We start from the raw sequence: 18,121 nt of genomic DNA on the forward strand, positions 1-18,121 counted from the left end.
GTGTTCCCAAGAAAGGTTTTTAATCATCAAACGTAATCTTGGTTGCCTTCTTCGTCATGTCAACGTCCTTGAAGAAGGCGCCGTACGTGTCGTGGGTCTTCTTCTTGACGGTCGTGCCAAACTTAAAGAGTTCGTCAGGAACCGGCTGGTTGGCACCCTTGAGAATGTTGATCAACCTAGTCGCTTGTAAGTAAACGTTTTGAAAGTCTTTAGTTGAGCGTGCAACTCACGATCCAGAATGAGCCTTGTCCTGCTGAGTGAAGAAGGTGATAGCCTCGCCAGTCTTGCCAGCGCGGCCAGTTCGTCCGATTCTGTGGACGTAGTCCTCGATAGTCAGAGGGAACTAGCAATTGTTAGAACGAAACGCCAGTTCGGGTGCGTGAGATGGAACCTACGGTGACGTTGATGACAAGCTTCACTTCGGGGATATCCAGACCACGGGCGGCGACATCGGTGGCAACCAAGACGGGCGTGGTGCCCGTCTTGAACGCCTCCAGACTCCGAGTGCGCTGCTCCTGACGGAGATCGCCGTGGATGCCGCCGACGCGGATGCCGCGCTGCTGCAGGAAGCCCTCGACGCGCGTGGCCTCCTTCTTGTACAGGCAGAAGACGAGGATACGGTCGTTCTTCTTGCTGCCGGCCTGGTGCTGCTTGAGCAGCTGCAGCAGCCTCTGCTCCTTGGCCCTGGGGTCGATGACCTCGACGCTCTGCGTGATGCGCGTGTTGGCCTGCAACTCGACGGCGCCGCTGGCCGTCTCCTTGCCGCTGGAGCCGATGGTGATCTTGACGGGGTCGACCATGAAGGACTCGGCGAGCTTGCGGACCGAGGCGGGCCACGTCGCCGTGAACATGACGGTCTGGCGCTCCTCGCGCGGGGGCATGGCGCCGAGGATGCCCTTGATGTCCTCCTCGAAGCCCTTGTCGAGCATGCGGTCGGCCTCGTCGAGGACGGCGAAGCGGGTGTTGCCGAGGTCGATGGTGCCGTCGGACATGAAGTCCTTGAGGCGGCCCGGGGTGGCGACGATGATGTCGGCGCCGGCGCCGCGCTTGAGCAGGGCGCGCTGGTCGTCCTTGGAGGCGCCGCCGTAGATGCACACGCAGCGCAGGCCGAGGAGGGAGGCGACGTGCTCGAGCTGCTCCTGGGTCTGCATGGCGAGCTCGCGGGTGGGGGAGACGACGACGGCCTTGATGCCGCGCTTCTTGATGCTGGAGATGGCCTCGACGAGGGGCAGGGCGAAGGCCATGGTCTTGCCGGAGCCGGTCTCGGCGACGCCGATGACGTCGCGGCGGGAGAGGGTGAAGGGCCAGGAGGCGGACTGGATGGGGGTCGGCTTCTTGTAGGCGGAGAAGGGGTTCTTCTTGATGAGCTCGGTCTGCGGGAGGTAGGAGAATTCCAGGATGGGTCGGAGGTCGGAGGACTTGTTCGTGGGGTCCGTGACGGTGATGACCTCGGCGGTCATGAAGGCGTCGATGTCGGCTTGCGGGAGGCCGGTGAGGGCGGCGGACTGCGCATAGTCTGCGCCGGCGAGGACGGTCTCGGTGGGCTTGTCGCTGCTACCATTGCTCGCGGCCTCCTTTTCCTGTTGTTCCCTCTTCTTCTTCTCCTTCTTTTCCTTCTTTTGCTTCTTCTTCTCGGCCTTGTCGTCCTCGTCCACGTCCATCTTGTCCTCGTCAGCAGCAGCGGGGCATTCCTCGGCGGACTCCTTCTTGCTGCGCTTCTCCTCTTTCCTCTTCTTCTTCTCCTCCTTCTCCTTCTTGCGCTCCTTCTTCTCCTTCTTCTTCTGCTTCTTCAACTCTGCGGCCTCGTCGCTGTCGACATCGCCAGCGGCAGGAAGGTCCTCGGCCTTTTGCTTCTTGCTGGGGCGAGCCTCGCTGTCGGCGAGGGAACGTTTCGTAGCAGCCATTGTGTCGATTTTGGAGAGTTGTCGCTACGGGATTGACACTTGCGACGCTGCGGTTCCCCAAGAACAATGGTTTTCGGGTCGAGGCCTTGGGAAGGGAGATCGGACGGGCGCATCGACGGCAAGAAAAAAAAATTGCTTATCGATAGGCTTATCAGTACAAGCCAGCCTCCGATAAGCCGATAAGCGAAGACCACTCCAGGGTCCTGCGCTACGCCCGTTTCGGCCGAGACACAGCAGAGAACACTGTGACTCGGGCCGGCCCCGCACCAGAACTGGAGTGCGAGTCCCACTCGGGCTTTTCCACCTTCCTTGATCAGTCTCCACGCCTCCCCGCCTCGCAGCTCTACTATGGCCCGCATCACCACTCACTTTGGCCTTCCCCTCATTGCCAGCTGTCACTTTCTGAGAACGGGGGACCCTGTTTGGGTCTGCTCAATATCTCGTCGAGTCGGGTGTACACATCGTCCTGCCGATGCAGGCATCCCGGACTGAATGATTACCGACAACCAACAATGACTATGGTCTTTGGGACTGCACCGGTGATCTGTTCTAGAGACTGGGATAACTACGCTTATGTCTGTGGCACGACGAACACTGCCTGTCTGTCTGCGTATCCACTATCAAAGGTTTCTCGACAGCTCGCAGATACTCCCGTTACCATGACTCTGGGAGCATACGGATCAGGATAACAGATGGTCACAACAGCCCAAACTGTCCCATATCCCGCGAGACTTAAGCGAAGCTCAACACGTTCATCCAAAGTCCTTCCTTTACGGTGGTTCACGGAGGTCGGGTACGGATACAGATGTTGCTCCCCCGGCCGCCGTAAACCAGGCCAACAGCATGTCAGCCAATAGCGTCCTCGGCGTAAGCAACACGGCCCAACCCTGCAAGCGGGAGCTAGCCCATCGTCTGCATTTCTTCGAGCTTCTTCCACAGCAGGCACAGATCTGTAGTCCAACCCTGCAGCGTCCCGCCAATTGGGACCTACTTCATTCCCCCATGGCGAGCTGCTCGCGGTATCACATCATCCAGCCCGTGGAGAGGCCCGGCCATTAGCGAGGCCCATGTCACACACAGCTGACAAGTGCGGCGTTGACCCTTGCTCTTATCTTCCTTCAACGGATGGCCGTCCACGTTGCGCCTGAACGTTGACAACGCGGTGCCCCACGGGGGCGAGGTAGGGAAGGGAAAGAGGAGAGGTAGAAAATGGTGGGCTTCCTCCCGGTGGGGGTGGATGTGCAGAGAGCCTCCGCGGCCGTCCTATCTTCGCATCCAACATCCAACGGGAATCACTATGGAGAGCTGCCAGGTGCAAGGCAAGCCTGAGCTGTACGGGCTGGGCCTCCGGGTGGCTTTCTACATCCAATGGTTCGGGGCAATCATCGCGGAATACCTCGAGGTCGCCGGCCTACCTGACATACGCTTCATCGGCCTGCTCCTCTCCACGGCCGCGTTTCTCGGTCTTGTTGTGAAGGTGTCCACAGAACCGCTGGAGCCCGCCGACATCTATATTGTCTACCTGCTGGGGATGGGCGTTTACTTCTTCCTCGTCCCGCTGTACATCTGGAGGGCATTGACCTGTTTCAACCCGTACTGGAACCCGTTCAGGTGGGCCAAAGAAACGCCCAGTCCCGCCTTCAAGGGCCTCAACTTTACCCTGCTCCTGGCATGGACTGCCGTGGGCATCTGGTTCTGGTGCTCGTTCGTCCCTGAGAACTCCTGCTCGCAATCTCAGTACGGCTTCTTCTTTAGTCGCGTCAGCCTCGGCAATAAGGCCTTCATCGCCTTTAACGCGCTCCTGTGCTTCATCATCCTGCTGGTCTGCGTGTTAGTACTCCTGCTGAAGACGGGATGGAAGGTGCCGTTCTGGCGCGAGAAGCGGAAGAAGCGCAGAATCAAGTAAGTCAACCACCAAAGTACAATTATCAGACTAAACCGCTGACGCGAAGTGCCCCAGGCGGATGCATGTCATGGTGGTCAAGGAGCTCAAGACGCTCAGCAACATCGCCGTGGCCGCGACACTCACGGCCGCCGTTGAGCTTACTGTTGCTTGGAATCACATATCAGACGTGAACAACATCTCCGACGTCGCCCAGATCTTCCCTCTTCTCGTCAGCGCCGGGTTCCTGGTGCGGGTGATGTTCCTCCACTTCGCGGGCGCGAACGAGGCGTCGGATTCTTCCTCTGATGAGGAGAGTGATGGCGGGTCGAATAGTTACACGACGGAGTCGCAAGCCGGGCCGCCGCCGCCACCGCCTGTTCATCCTCGGAAGTAGCGCCGTGAGCTGTGCCAGAGAATGGGTGTGTTGAGAGTGAGTTCCGATCATGTCTTACGGTTATTGTAAGAGTGTGGGTTCAATATTGATACTCATGTCGGTAGTCTAAGGTATTTCGAGATATAAGACGAACACAATATATCATTGAAATTTTCCAGTACGACTCTTATATCATTCCGTCAAATCTGAGAACGAACTTTCCTCCTCTTCCTCGGAAAACACATCTCATCCGGAAGCAACTCCTTCTCATGAACCCCCCTTTCCAAAAAGTCCTCATAACTCCCAAACCCCTCCGCAAACGTGATACACCGCGGCCGGTGCTCGCAGCAGAGCGTCCTGAGCGGACAGTCCACGTAATGACCGCACGGCATCCACGCCACGCACCCCTTGCGCCTGTTATTGTACTCGGGCGACTCGACCGTGACGTGGCTGGGGACCGTACAGAGCGGCTTGTCGCACAGATGGGAGATCTGGGTGTCCGACGAGGTCTTCAGGCCGGCGGCGAAGACGACCATCTCCTGGAGGGTGCAGAACTTCTTGGCGCCGTCGGAGCTGACCTGGGCGTAGCCGCCGGGCTTGTTGGGGGCGAGGGTGCTGAGCTGACACCAGCCGTCTGTCGTGACGTCCATGTTTTGGAGGAAGTCGAGGGCGGCTTGTTGGTTGGTCGAGTACTTCTCGTATGCTCTTTTCCTCTTCTTTACTTGGAGATTCTAAAGAAGGTTAGTTGGCTGAAGTGTTTGTATTGTTAAACTCACTCGTTTCTTCCCGCGGACCGGATCGATCTCGGCGGGCACCAGGGTTTCTTCCGATGAGTTGCGGTAGTTTTCCTCCAGCTCGAAAGGCGTATCATTATTGGAATGAGATTCATCCTTGGGGAGCTTGCGTGACGGGCACTGCATCCTCCGAGAGGGCACTGAAGGCGCCATGTTTGAGTATGAAGATAGGTTGATGGCTGGATCTGGGTGATTCAATACCCCTTATGAGGTGTTGGGTTGATATATAAAGCAGCCATCATGATGCGAGCGCCATATGGTAGTGATTCTCATGATGCAATGTCGGCTTCATTTGAGTCGATCACTCAAGTTCTCAACCTTGACCCAGTCGGCTCATCTAAGTATGTAATATACTAGCTATCCACGTTGACATCCGGTCTGCAGAATTATCCTGGGACAATATGCCATAACCGCTCACCATCTGCAAGAGTGCCTTGGTAGCGTGTCAATCAACTCAACTTACGCCCACAGGACTCCTTGTCACCGAGCTGCCTCTCATACGTTTCATCGCCAGCCACCGCAGCGAAGATGCATCTCAAATCACACCGCCGTCATTGAGGATTAGGGCAAGGGCAACGAGGTTGCCTTCATCCCGTCAATCACCACTTGAAAGAGCCTCAAGCTCGCGTCCGCCGTTCCAGCGGAAAGAAAAAAGCAACGACGATGACGCCGTGCAGACCCATACGGCTGCAGAAGGCACCCTGGTTTGAAGCGATCGCCAGGGGTTTACAGTGCTTGCATCTATAATTCTTTCTGTCAAAATCTCGGGTAGCTGGCGGACGTGTGCTTCACCACCATCCATTCCTGAAGTGAGCGAGGTTGGTGATTGACTCAACACTCACCAACAAAACGCTGCAGAAGACTTCAATCTCAGCAGTCGATGTGTCCGTCGCCCGAGGAAATGAAGTCGACTGTTCAAAACGTCGGCCGAATTGCCGTGGTCATCGAGACTCAGGGCGCTGAAGAGGTCCGCCGTTCGGAGATACGGAAGTCCTCCCGACTCAGCCAATTCAGCGAGAGGGACTTCGGCATTGATGCCCGTGGCCGTTGTCGGTCTCGTGCAGGTTGGGCGGATATGACGGCTGGGCGTCGCAAGTCTCCGGGTTTAACCCGAATGCACTCTAATCGGCTCAACGGTGCCTCACCTGGCGTAGTGATTGACCTGAGTGACTCAGAGCAATGCTGCGCACATTGGCATCGTGATAATACACATCTCGCACTGCGCAAGCTGAGCATAGTCTGGCGTTGGCGAACATCTAAGCATGACACGGGCTAGGTCGTATCCCTGGAGATGTGATCCCGAGATCAATCTGGCCCCGCAGTTCCAGTCTCACGATTCGCTTAGATTCGCGGTTCCTCACCATTCCTCTGTCGGTTCACCTGAAAAAGCGGCAGAGGGGTAACAATTGTGAGGCGTTATTTTGTGGCAGGACAAAATCTTCTTGCATTTTGTAATGTCTCTGTCGAGTCACAAATAAAGGCAACTAGATAAGTGGTATTTTAACACTGTCGTACAACCCTAACCCCTTGGAAAGCCTTGTGACTAGTAAACTGAAAAGGCTTGCGTCGTGGCAGCGTTGGCCTTCACACCGCGGGGGGCCATCGCGGCCGTAGCGGAGAGCTTTCATCCATTTCGAGCCCTGCGTAATCCATATTTCCTTCCCAAACTCCAATTTGTTTTTGTTGAAAAACGTTCGCAACGACGAAGAACTTTCGACCCGGTCAAAATGACTGCCAGATCACGAGGCCGCACCACACACACCACACACCCCCTGATGGCCTCAACCCCTTGTAGCCAAACTCCTAAAGACAAGTGACGAACTAAGAAAAGACGTGCATGGTTTATGCCGATGCGGCGGCGGCGGCGGCGGACTCGGTCTTGGCCTCGGTGCCCGCGAGGTTGGTGGGCTTCGCGTTGGGGTTCTTGGTGTAGTAGTCGGAAATGGCGGCCTTAATGGCGTCCTCGGCAAGCATGCTGCAGTGGAGCTGTTGTTGTTTGTCAGTTATGTTTGCTACACAATATGCGCCACACAGACAACAAAGGGCGTACCTTGACGGGAGGAAGCTTCAGCTCCTGGGCAATTTCGGTGTTCTTGACTCGGCCGGCCTGCTCCAGACTAAACTCATTTGTCAGCGTTGATCAAAGGGCGCGCAGTAGGTAGGGCAACTAACGTCATGCCGCGGACGAGCTCTGTCAGGTAGCTGGAGGATGCGATGGCGGAGCCACAGCCGAAGGTCTTGAACTTGACATCGGAAATGGTGTTGGTCTTGGGGTCAACGCGGATGTTGAGCCTGCAGCAGATTGTCAGCGTCTAGTCCAATGTTCGTCGTAGTCTGTGTTGGAGCGCTGAACACAGCGACCGTTCAAGCACCGGATGCCATGCCGCACACAAATGATATTTCAACAGTGATTTTTGTGATATCGGGGGTATTTCTCGAGAAAGGCGTCTTACTTCATGACATCACCGCAAGCGGGAGCACCGACGAGGCCCTGGCCGACGTCCTGATCGCCCTTGGGCATGGAACCGACATTTCGGGGGCGGGAGTAGCTGTTTAGCCACGGTCAGCACCCTTTATCTTCCAAGTGTGATATCCGGGGTCACATACTGGTCGAGGACCTTCTCGTGGTATGCCCTCGTCGCGCCGACGGTGACAGCAGGTGCAAGTTGGCGGGCGGGAGCGGCGGAGGGGCGGATGGAGGTGGTGAGGATCGCACGGGAGGCGACGCGGAGGGATCTGGAGAACATCGTGGAGGTGATGATTTTTTTCGTCTTTCGTAGAGCTTCGTGTGTAGAGCTTTTGCAAGTGTCGCAGAGTTGTCTGAAGTCGTCAAAGTCGATTCAGGATGTCTGAGGTATGTCGAGATGATGTGGTCGACGGAATATGGCGAATATAGGAATGTATTGAGATAGAGGGCGGTCGCAGAATTGAGGGCGCGGGAGAGGAGGCGAAGATTCCGACCGGGGATAAATGGAGAGGCCTGGCAGTGGCAGATGTGACTTGCGGATGCGGGACTTGTGACGGAGAACGATGGCGATCTCGGTGGTAGCAAACGACAGCTGCCAATCAGAGCTTTCAATGACCATGCATTAAGTCATGGAGAGCTCGCTAGGCTCGGCGCCTCGGAGAAGACAAAATTTCGTCCGTCCCCACTTCTCCGAAGGATGAGGCCTTGATTGGCCGAGATAAGCCTTGATCCCTCGGCTTATTCAACCCTCGACCCTCAGTTTGCCAGTCCCAGCCAGGCCCTGTCACGTTTGTTTGCCATTTTACCAGCTGGCTGGGCGGGATTTGCTGTTCTGGTGGAGCATTCGCCGGGGCGGCAGCAATTTGTCATTGTCCTCGTCAACGAAAGAAATTGGATCTGATTAGATACGCCGTGCACCTCCGTCGTCGCTGTCGTTACGTACGTGACCCACCCTCGTTTCTCCTTTTTTTTTCTGGTCCCCTCAAAGTCCGGGGAAGTTGCTTTGAAGCATATGTCAAGACAAACTTTCCTTATATCAGACAATATGCACTAAAACAGTGATATAGGACTATTAGGTACCAGCTAATTACCCCACTCTCTACGTAATCGCCTCTGCCATTACCTAAGCTGCCAAGGCGCCTGAAGCTTTGGCACCTCTCAAGCTTACAGCAGCTTCTAGAGCAAGGCCAGGCACCGCGCCCTGCCGTGACCGGGATCCTACCGCGGGGCAACATCAATCCAGCCCACCATCTGCATACAACACCAACGGCTGTTCTACTACGCAGTACTTTCTTCACAATCTGAGGTACACTATAACTAAACTTCCTTTACTCGCGCCTCCCTTGGCGTCTCATCCTACCTTTCATTCGACCAAGTGAAGCTGATCCCTCAAAACTAGCACCCGTTCACGTTTAACCCAAAGAAGCATCACGACATCGCCGGAGCAGCAACGACAGCTTCCACCATGGCGTGCCCGCACCTTGAGACCATAGGCTCATGTACGTCTTCTCTCGAAATTCAATATCGCGTCGTGGGCTCCATGGAACTCTCCCTGACTTGCAATAGCTCTGCAACCGCCGGCCCCATTCCACTCCGTTTACCGTGAGGACTGCACCCAGTGTTTCGACTCTCTGGTAAGCGCTCTTCCACTTCCGTTGTCCTAATGACATCTGCTGGCGTCTGGTACTGATTTGGGATATGCAGGATGATCCTGCCGGTGTCGATGTCTGCCTCCAGTGCTTCAACGGCGGCTGCGCCGGCGACCGCAACCACGCCCAGCTCCACCGCCAGCTTTGGGACCACCCCCTCGTTCTCAACATCCGCCGCACCCGCAAGGTCGTTGTTCGCGATGAACCTCCCTTGAAGATGTCCAAACTCGCCATCGCCGCCGAGACCGAAGAGGACCGATTTGATACCGCAACCACTGTCAAGTGCCTCGATTGCAAGCAGGATCTCGACAAGACAAGCGACAAGCTCGCACCCCTAGTCGACGGCATCATGAAGGCGAACACCTTCTCCCGCAAGGAGGAGGTCAAGGCTTGGGAGCAAGAGTTGACTAGCTGCGAGCATATCCTGCTGATGCAGCAGTCAGAGCCGCGGACCATCCAGTCAGGCGATCTCGGACACTGCTCCGCTTGTGATCTGAAGGAGAACCTATGGCTTTGTCTGGAGTGCGGAAACCTGGGTTGCGGACGCAAGCAGATGGGTGGCGTGGACGGCAACTCCCACGGCCTCGCCCATTCGACTGAGTCTGGTCACGGCGTTGCCGTGAAGCTGGGTTCTATCACCCCGGAAGGAACGGCAGATGTATACTGCTACAAGTGCGACGAGGAGAGAATTGATGGAGACCTAGGTCAACATCTGGGTCACTGGGGCATCATGCTGGCGGATCGACAGAAGACGGAGAAGAGCTTGACGGAGATGCAAATCGAGCAGAATCTGCGCTGGGATTTCAGCATGACCACGGAAGACGGAAAAGATCTGAAGCCTCTTTTCGGTGCTGGTCTGACCGGCCTCAAGAACCTCGGAAACAGCTGTTATTTGGCCAGCATTGTCCAGTGCTTATTCGACACACCCGCCTTCAAGAACCGGTACTATCTGCCTGGCCGCGATCTGCCCGCTGTTCAGGAACCTGCCGCGGACTTGGAGACGCAGCTGCGCAAGATCGCAGACGGTCTGATTTCGGGCCGCTACTCGAAGCCGGACTCGGATCTCGTTGCATCTGACCAGTCTCCCGAGATCACCTACCAAAAGGGATTGACACCTGCCATGTTGAAGCACTTGATCGGCAGAGGTCATGAAGAGTTCTCTACCATGCGGCAACAGGACGCATTCGAGTTCTTGCAGCATATCTTCAAGCTCGTTACCCGGTCCCAGCACCCATCTGACCTCGGCGACCCAACCCAGCCGTTCCGCTTCATCTTGGAGCAGCGACTTCAGTGTCTCGGATGCAAGAAGGTGCGGTACACCACTAACGAGCAAGACAACATCTTTGTCGACGTGCCCCTGGAGAAGATTCCTGCAGCCGACGGAGCCGAGACGAAGCCTGACGCCTACAAGGAAGTCACCCTCAAGGAGTGTCTTGACCACTTCACGGCTGAGGAAGTTGTGGAGTTGACGTGTTCTGCATGCGGTAGCAAAGATGGCTACACCAAGCGTTCTCTGTTCAAGACGCTCCCAGATAACCTCGTCGTCAACGCTAAGAAGATGGCAGTCGTCAACTGGGTTCCCGTCAAGATTGACGTACCTGTCATCGTTCCGGATGAGCCGTTCCTTCTTGACGACTACCTTTCCCATGGCCTGCAGCCTTCCGAGGAGACGTTGCCGGAGGAGGCTGAGAGCGCTCCGGCGTTTGTCGCCAATCCCGAAGCTGTTAGCCAGCTGGAAGCGATGGGCTTTGGCCGGAATCGCTGCGACAGAGCTCTGCACGCCACTGGCAACTCTGATGCCAATGCCGCGATGGAGTGGCTCTTCGCACACATGGAGGATCCCGATATTGATGAGCCGCTGGTGCTGAGCGGTGGCGCTGCTGCCGGAGGCGGTTCGGCAGATCCTGAGAAGATTGAAATGCTGGGAGCCATGGGCTTCTCCGTGCCTCAAGCCAAGAAGGCACTCCGCGAGACCAGTGGAGATGTTGAGCGAGCCGTTGAATGGCTCTTCAGTCACCCGGAAGACCAAGGTATCTTTGACGACGACGAGGCGCCTGCCGGAGCAAGCGATTCTTCTGCACCCAAAAAGGAGGCGGGAACCGCAGTCACTCCTGCCAAATACCAACTTCAGTCCATCGCTTGCCACAAGGGCACAAGCATTCACGCTGGGTATGTTTAGGTGCCACTTAAAGTTTGATAATACTGTACTAACGATGATTGCAGACACTACGTGGCCTTCATTCGCAAGGAGGTCGACGGGCACCCTTCCTGGGTTCTGTTCAACGACGAGAAGGTTGTCGAGGCGGGGGAGATTGAGGAGATGAGGAAGTTTGCCTATGTCTATTTCTTCAGCCGAGTGTAGGCAAGTGAAGCGGCAAAGGCGTTTGGGGGGCGGTGTAACGATGAAAATGGGACAGACATTCCTGCCCAATGCTTACGGACGGCACGTTGATGTTCAATGCGTCAACTGGTTTATGGGAATAAGGTAGCATGGTGGGAGCGGCGGGCGGTAGATGAGCAGCATGCATGAATGACATAGAAAAGGAAAAGTCGAGGTTACAGCTACAGGGTCGACAATAGTAGAGAACATCTCTTGCAACCCATCAAACTTGAAAATCAATTACTGGAGACGTTTTCGTCTTCGTAGATTTCCAAAACCACAACGCCGAGACGCCCCTGCATGCCGTCGTCAGGCATGACTCTGTCCAAAGAATCCGCTCCGGGCGCAAAGCAGGTGAATACGTGCCCAGTCCCATCGTGCCTCATAGTATTACATGTCTTCACTTCCAATGTCTATCCTGCTCACTCCGCGAGACGGTAGCTCACGAGAGTGTCAACGCGATGGTTGCTCGTGCTGAAGCCGCGCAGCTGGACGCGCTCGCCGTTCTCGATCTCCTTGGCGTCGCTGTCACCCCACTCGACGGGCACCTCGCTGTCGGCATCGGCGTACACGAGCACGTTGAAGGTGCAGTCGCCGGCGAGCTGGGGGAGGAAGGTCACCGAGGCGGTGATCTGTCGGAAGATGGCGGCGATCTCGTCCTGGATCTCCTTCTCGGTCTTTTCGGGTGCGGGTCCGTCTGCTGCTGACCTGTTTCGTCGCGCGGGTCAGCCTGAGGGGGGAAATCGAATGGAACGGAACTCGGAAGCGGAGCGAGTTGAATGACGGGGAAATAATGGTGTGACGTACCCTGGTGCGACGTTTTCCTGATCCGTTGCCTTGGATCCCGACTTGGACTTTGACGATTTCGACTTGCCGAAAATTTGCACCTGCACGGCCGCGGCCTGGTCAGCAACGGGCTCTCGTCTCGACTCGCTGCCGAGTCCAGCGGATTGTGGGGTAGGGAATCTCTCTGACATCGAATTGCCATCGCTCCACGTGTTCACCAGTATCCTTGTTCGTGATGACGATGACGAGCTTGGAGATCTTGCCGCGGAGCATCCAGCGGTCCAGCTGGCCCATGATCTTCTTGATGTATGCCCTGACCTGGTCGTCGGAGGAGACTGCGGTCGGCGGGGACCTTCGTTAGCTTCCGTTCGCGCGTTGGTAGTCGGTCGGGGGGTTCGAACCTAGCATGTTGAGGCCATATTTCTTGACGCTGCGACGGGGGGTATCAGCACCGAATGCGAGGAAAGCCAGCGGGCGGAGGTGGAGAGGTAGGGGATTGTCCTTACGCGCTGAAGTCTTCGGCGGGATAGACGCCTCTTTGGAAGCTGGACGAGGAGTTAGTCTATTTCACGGGCTGACGGTGATGGCTCGGGAGCGTACAGGATCGTGTGTATCGAGTATTGGAACTGGAGGAGAGGTCAGCGTGGTTGTGCCTTTGCGCCAGACAGAGTTGGTTCTACGATAAACCGGCGGTGGCATCGAAAAGGAGGGGTTGTACTGACGAATTCGGCGACCAGCTTTGCGCTGCCCTTGAGGGCGAGCTTGTGCACCTTGGACTTGTCGGATTTGTCGTCGGCGCCCATGGTGGAAGGTTGGATGTGATGTCGGGTTGTTGGGAGAAGGTCGATTGACGGGTGAGGCGACGACGATGGGTTTGTTTACTTTTGGCAGTTCAGATTGCGTTTTGGCGGGGTGATTTGCACAGCTGAACTGCCCCCCCCTGGACATGTGCTCCGTGCCCCCGTGCAGGCGGTGACGGGAGGGGCCAGTGGAGGCGGGCCGGCCGTACGTACCCACCTTTTTTCAGGCCGACAGGGCGTGGACCTCCGACGGCATCCCGGAACTGTCCAAAAACGGAGATTCAGCACCTCATCTTGTCGGGTGAATGCGAACTATCGGAATGCAATTCACGTCAATCGTTCAAATGTACTCATAAGGAGTATTGGGATGGTCGTGAAGCAGAGTAGACACATAACTCGCACGACTGAACTCCGACAACAACAGTTTCTTGGACACGATGCGTCTCATTCGAGAGGATGGGGAAGCTTACGGAGATAAATTTCTTCACAAGGCCATCTGATCACACCTTGGTAGCCAATTCATAGTTATACTTCTGTATGAAAGTTATAGTTGACTTAGTATTTGGGACCCATTCCACTTACAAGCCTTCCAGGTTCCATATCAACTGGCGGAACCAGTATACGATGGGAGTCAAACAAGGTAGAACATGCTAGCAAGTATTCAAGATAACCCTCAGCATTAGTAGTATATCGGAGAATACCTATCTCCTTCAGCTCTCTCGAAAGACATTAAAAGCTTTGCTTCCGCTGAATTCATTTTTCCCTTTTCGATGTGGTTTGTCTACACTCAACCTACGACCTCTCTTTACACCGGGAGGAACCACGTCTTAACCGACTTACAATTTCACTTGTTCAACAACCATCTCAGACAACTACTCCACACGAAACATCGACATTCACCGATCAATATGTCGCATCCAATGAGAGAGACTCTCCTCAGGAGATACAGCCGAGGCAAGATCATAGATCTCTGGCCCTATCCCAATCCCCGACCACCATACGGCAGTCCCAACTTTCCGCGTCTGGAGCCCAGCTCATACGATGCTGAGCCGGAGCTTAATGATGAGTTTCGAATCATCGTCCAGGTCGAGGACCACATCGCAGTCGCCGCTGACCGCGGGAGCCAAATCGTACTGGCCAGAGTCGTGCACCTGGGAAAACGTCGCCATCCCGACATGAGATGCGAGGGAATGCCGTTGCCGTCCCGCCCGAAGCCCGATTACCCAGTCCATACGGACGATCTCATCGCCCTCAACTTTTTCGACCACGCCTTCTTCAAAGGCTCGCCATCGATGTCACCCGCTCAGAGGGCCGATTCCTGCTTCGCCCGCCAAGCCTACCCGCTCAGATACCTGTACGAAGCCGGAGGGAAGAGATCGCCCCCGGGCCACAAAGGCGACTTCGAGAAGCTCACGGGTGGTCGCTGCATCGTTCCCGAGTTCTACGGCACGTGGGCCACCTTTGTCGACGACGGGGCTGGCCAGCGGAGATTCGTCTCCGTCGTTGCTACCGAGTACATCCAGGGCAAGTCCATCGCCGACATGTGCGATGAGCTTTCCTATGTCTCAGACAATTACCTGATTCCTCGCCCGCGAGCTTTCTTCCCGAGATTTCGAAGCGATGAAGCTGCGACACTGCGCCTGCACGAGGGTACACGGCTGGCCATCCTGCAGGACGTCATCCGTCAACTGGCTAATCACATTCATCTGGGCGTCAAATACAACAACATGCCTCTCAGCGCCTCCGACATTGTCGTCACCATGTACGACAAGAACGGACAACTTCTGGACAAACCCCGCGCCGTGCTGTTCAAGCTCACCAACTACGAGGTATGGGAGACGACGCAAGACCACCTGGACTCGCTAGAAAAGTTCGGTATTGATAGCCCCAACCACGGCCGCGACACCCTGGAGATCACGTCTCGGCCGATACACCCGTACGAAATGTTCTGCGCCTATTCGGTAGTTGAGCTTGCTGGGTGGTTTCCCAGCTTGTGGATGGAGAATCCCTATATGTTCGACGCTTGGCTTCTCAAGGTGTTCGGGGCCTTCGAATACGGCGATCACCGCAATAGCTCTGGGAAGTACTCGACCTTTGCGGAGCTGGACAGCATCGAAGACCCGGCGATGGGCGAGTACGCAGTGCAGGAAGAGAAAGAGAGAAAGGAGCGCTTCAGCAAGGCTATCGCTTGCTTCAAGAAGTGGACGGCCACCCAGGCTTGGCCTCCGTTCATCAAACCCGCCGATATCGTTGCCATCCCGCTCAGGTGCCGCGAAAAGGTTGAGGAGCGTCGCGTCCCAGCTTGGAAATTTCCTGCGGCCGCGTCTGCGTCCGTTGCTCTCCAGCCTGCCGTCGCTCTCGCGGTGCGTCCTACAACGATGCTTGAAGATAGAATCCGGTGAACGATCGGCCAGAGCCGGGCCGAGGCTAGATCCCCGATCAAACGAGAGACTCGAGGCGATGGCGATGGAGGCAGTTGGAAGGAATCATCTATCGGCCGCAGTGTAGACATGCGTCGACCCTCGCTGCACTAGTCTATGGCGTTTGGGATATATATGGTGTGTACGTGACACTAGGTTTCGTCAAACGCGGCGCATACACCATTAGGTAGAGTAGTAAAACAGAAATCAAAGATAGCCATGTAACTTTCGCTTGAATTCACCAGTCTTAGTCACGTTGCATGAGGGAAATCAATAGTGTGTAAGAAATATTCAACACAGGGGTATATTCATTATAGCTCAAAATGCAATCACGAAGTGATTTATGCGAGGGAAGCGCAAGTAAAGGGGCTGTTGATAGCGCCAGTTCTGAACTTGTGCATCTGTGACGGAGAGTTAGCGCTCTGCTTGATACGTGGCAAGAGGTGAGAGAACTTACAATCTCGACGATACTGGCATAGGTACCGCAGACGAGAACGATCATGCCGATGACGAAGCAGAGACCGTTCAGGGCGGTCCTGACCAGGTTGTGGGAGGCGAAGGGAGAACCCTCACGGATGAGCATGAACCACATCATGGCAGGGAAGTAGAAGGTGAAGCCGGAGATGAAGAGGGAGGAGCTGATGGACAGGAGCTCGGAGAAGAAGGGGATGGCCTCGGCGATGATGAAGGCGACGACGGTGATGATGGTGATCAAAACCAGCCACGTGATCCAGCCCATCTTGGTGTTGATGAAGCGGTTCACGGAGTCCTTGTAGACACGGCCGTGAATGTAGCGACCGACGACGGTGGTGTTGATGGATCCCGAGATGAAGATGACGGGCAGACCGACGCCGAAAGCGATCTTGGAAATCAGGGGACCGGCAGACAGGAGAGCGGGGGACTGGACGTCCTGGCCGACGAACGCGTAGATGAGGGCACCGGTGAGGGTGTAGATGAAGATCTCAATCAGACCGAGGGCCCAGATGGACTTCACGTAGTCGGAGGGGGTGTGCATCTCGTCCATGAAGGAGAACTGGCAGATGGCGAAGCTGTACGCGAAGACGATGTTGGTGATGGCAATGAAAGCCTCTGCGAAGGTGAGACCCTCCTTGGGCCACGCGGACCAAGCAGCAGTGGTGATGCTGTCCTTGTTGATGCCCGTCGCGATCATGGTGATACCAATAGCGAGGATGATGGAGACGAAGTCGATGTATCCCAGGATGGCGACCTCGGCGAAGGAAGGCGGGATGGCAAGGATCAGGAGGATGATGGCGGAGACGACGGCGAAGACGATGGAGCAGGCGCCGTTGTCGGTGATGTTGCCAAAGGCGATGGCACCGGTGAGGGTGTGGGAGCTAACCAGGAAAGTCAACTGCAGCGCGAACATGACACCGACGAGCTCGTAGCCGAAGCGGCCCATCATCAGCTGGCCGGCGTCGGCGTAGTGCGAGACGTGGGGGAACTTGAGCTTGACCTGACCGACGACGTCACTGGTGTAGATGGCGATGAGACCGAGACCGATGCAGAGGATGACGCCGGCGACCATGCCGAGGGTGGCGAAGGCGGCGGGGAGGGACAGACTGCCGAGGGCGATGGCCTCGACGATGAGGACGACGGTGAGACGCTTCCAGCCGAGGCGGTGGAAGTGCGCGCTTCCCTGCGCGGCCTTCTGCTTCTCCAGGTCGGCGCGGTTGAGGTCGGTGACCTCACCGACGACCTCGCCGGGGAAGACGGCATCGCGGGAGAACTGAGGGGCGACGACGGCGCCGTCCGACTTGGTGTCCTTGGCCTCGACGCCGCGGTTCTCTCTAATCTGGTCGTGATCCATGTTTGCGAGCGTGGTGGTTGAGTGTGTAGTTTTTTTGACTTTGGTGTTGCGAAAGCGTGGAGCCTTTGTAGGGCGCGCAGGAATTTTTGAGAGGGCTGGTGTCGTGTGGGTGACGGACCAGAGAGGTTGTTAGTGGTGGTGGCGTTGCAGCACGAGCACACACACACACACACACACACGCTTGAGGATGGATGGCGGACCGGGTTGAGCTGGTCGAACGGCAGTTGAGAGAATGAGAGACCGAGAGAGACAGTCAAGCGCCGGTTGGACTGAAGACGGGAGAAAGCAACTCGAAAAGATGGGAAGATGGGAGGAGGATATATGGTGGCAAAGGGCGGAGCATCAGGACCGACCCCGGAGTCAGACCGAGGGCTCGAAGCCTCGACTCGTCGAGTTGGAATGAAGGCAACGCGACTGGGCCCAGCACACTTCGAACAAGGGTGCTTATCTATGGCCCCCCGCGATCTTGGAGCGGTGACACCGGCAACTACGAATGCGAGTGGGCGGGAAGGGATGGAGGTTCGTCAGCCCGGGTCATTGATATCAAAGCTCGTCCCATCCCCGTCGATTCCGTGCGTTTTGATTTTGCGGGGGAATAGACCGTTGCAGAGTTTCCCCGCGAAATCGACCAGCGTCCCTGAGATTCCAGACGCCGTCGAGCGTGCCGAGTTTCCCTGAAAGAAAGCAATGACTTTTGGTTCTGCGTTGTCACGAAAACAAGGTCGCGTCGAGGGCTCCCAAGTGCGTGATGGAACAAATGCGGGACTGAGGCAATTCGACAAGTTTTGCCATCGTAATAGAGTGGATTTTCTGACCTCTCCTTTACATAATGGAC

The 18,121-nt window shown here is 56.1% G+C and overlaps 8 protein-coding genes across 8 annotated transcripts; 3 read left to right on the top strand and 5 right to left on the bottom strand.

Annotated features, from left to right (window-relative positions):
• Positions 1–19: 19 nt before the first annotated feature.
• On the bottom strand, positions 20–1,904 carry CkaCkLH20_00519 (ATP-dependent RNA helicase dbp3; the record flags this gene model as incomplete). Its single annotated transcript, XM_038883239.1, has 3 exons — positions 20–176; positions 231–343; positions 396–1,904. The coding sequence occupies 3 exons, from the start codon at positions 1,902–1,904 to the stop codon at positions 20–22; spliced, it is 1,779 nt and encodes a 592-aa protein (XP_038751944.1).
• A 1,297-nt stretch (positions 1,905–3,201) lies between these two features.
• On the top strand, positions 3,202–4,183 carry CkaCkLH20_00520 (uncharacterized protein; the record flags this gene model as incomplete). The annotated part of the gene is made up of 2 exons (XM_038883240.1): positions 3,202–3,806; positions 3,865–4,183. 2 exons carry the CDS (start codon positions 3,202–3,204, stop codon positions 4,181–4,183), a joined length of 924 nt encoding a protein of 307 aa, XP_038751945.1.
• Positions 4,184–4,362: 179 nt separating this feature from the next.
• Positions 4,363–5,109, bottom strand: CkaCkLH20_00521 (uncharacterized protein; the record flags this gene model as incomplete). Its single annotated transcript, XM_038883241.1, has 2 exons — positions 4,363–4,893; positions 4,939–5,109. 2 exons carry the CDS (start codon positions 5,107–5,109, stop codon positions 4,363–4,365), a joined length of 702 nt encoding a protein of 233 aa, XP_038751946.1.
• Positions 5,110–6,798: 1,689 nt separating this feature from the next.
• CkaCkLH20_00522 (FeS cluster assembly scaffold IscU) lies at positions 6,799–7,703 on the bottom strand (the record flags this gene model as incomplete). Its single annotated transcript, XM_038883242.1, has 5 exons — positions 6,799–6,942; positions 7,007–7,073; positions 7,129–7,248; positions 7,410–7,505; positions 7,564–7,703. 5 exons carry the CDS (start codon positions 7,701–7,703, stop codon positions 6,799–6,801), a joined length of 567 nt encoding a protein of 188 aa, XP_038751947.1.
• Positions 7,704–8,888: 1,185 nt separating this feature from the next.
• Positions 8,889–11,434, top strand: CkaCkLH20_00523 (ubiquitin carboxyl-terminal hydrolase; the record flags this gene model as incomplete). Its single annotated transcript, XM_038883243.1, has 4 exons — positions 8,889–8,922; positions 8,990–9,057; positions 9,128–11,241; positions 11,296–11,434. 4 exons carry the CDS (start codon positions 8,889–8,891, stop codon positions 11,432–11,434), a joined length of 2,355 nt encoding a protein of 784 aa, XP_038751948.1.
• A 440-nt stretch (positions 11,435–11,874) lies between these two features.
• Positions 11,875–13,041, bottom strand: CkaCkLH20_00524 (mitotic spindle checkpoint component mad2; the record flags this gene model as incomplete). Its single annotated transcript, XM_038883244.1, has 7 exons — positions 11,875–12,160; positions 12,260–12,339; positions 12,383–12,573; positions 12,640–12,668; positions 12,745–12,783; positions 12,839–12,864; positions 12,961–13,041. 7 exons carry the CDS (start codon positions 13,039–13,041, stop codon positions 11,875–11,877), a joined length of 732 nt encoding a protein of 243 aa, XP_038751949.1.
• Positions 13,042–13,958: 917 nt separating this feature from the next.
• CkaCkLH20_00525 (uncharacterized protein) lies at positions 13,959–15,440 on the top strand (the record flags this gene model as incomplete). Its single annotated transcript, XM_038883245.1, has 1 exon — positions 13,959–15,440. One exon carries the CDS (start codon positions 13,959–13,961, stop codon positions 15,438–15,440), a length of 1,482 nt encoding a protein of 493 aa, XP_038751950.1.
• A 359-nt stretch (positions 15,441–15,799) lies between these two features.
• Positions 15,800–17,286, bottom strand: CkaCkLH20_00526 (amino acid transporter; the record flags this gene model as incomplete). The annotated part of the gene is made up of 2 exons (XM_038883246.1): positions 15,800–15,859; positions 15,916–17,286. The coding sequence occupies 2 exons, from the start codon at positions 17,284–17,286 to the stop codon at positions 15,800–15,802; spliced, it is 1,431 nt and encodes a 476-aa protein (XP_038751951.1).
• Between the last annotated feature and the right edge of the window lie 835 nt (positions 17,287–18,121).

This window comes from Colletotrichum karsti (genome assembly GCF_011947395.1).
Source record: "Colletotrichum karsti strain CkLH20 chromosome Unknown Scaffold1, whole genome shotgun sequence".
In the NCBI taxonomy this organism is placed as follows: Eukaryota; Fungi; Ascomycota; class Sordariomycetes; order Glomerellales; family Glomerellaceae; genus Colletotrichum; species Colletotrichum karsti.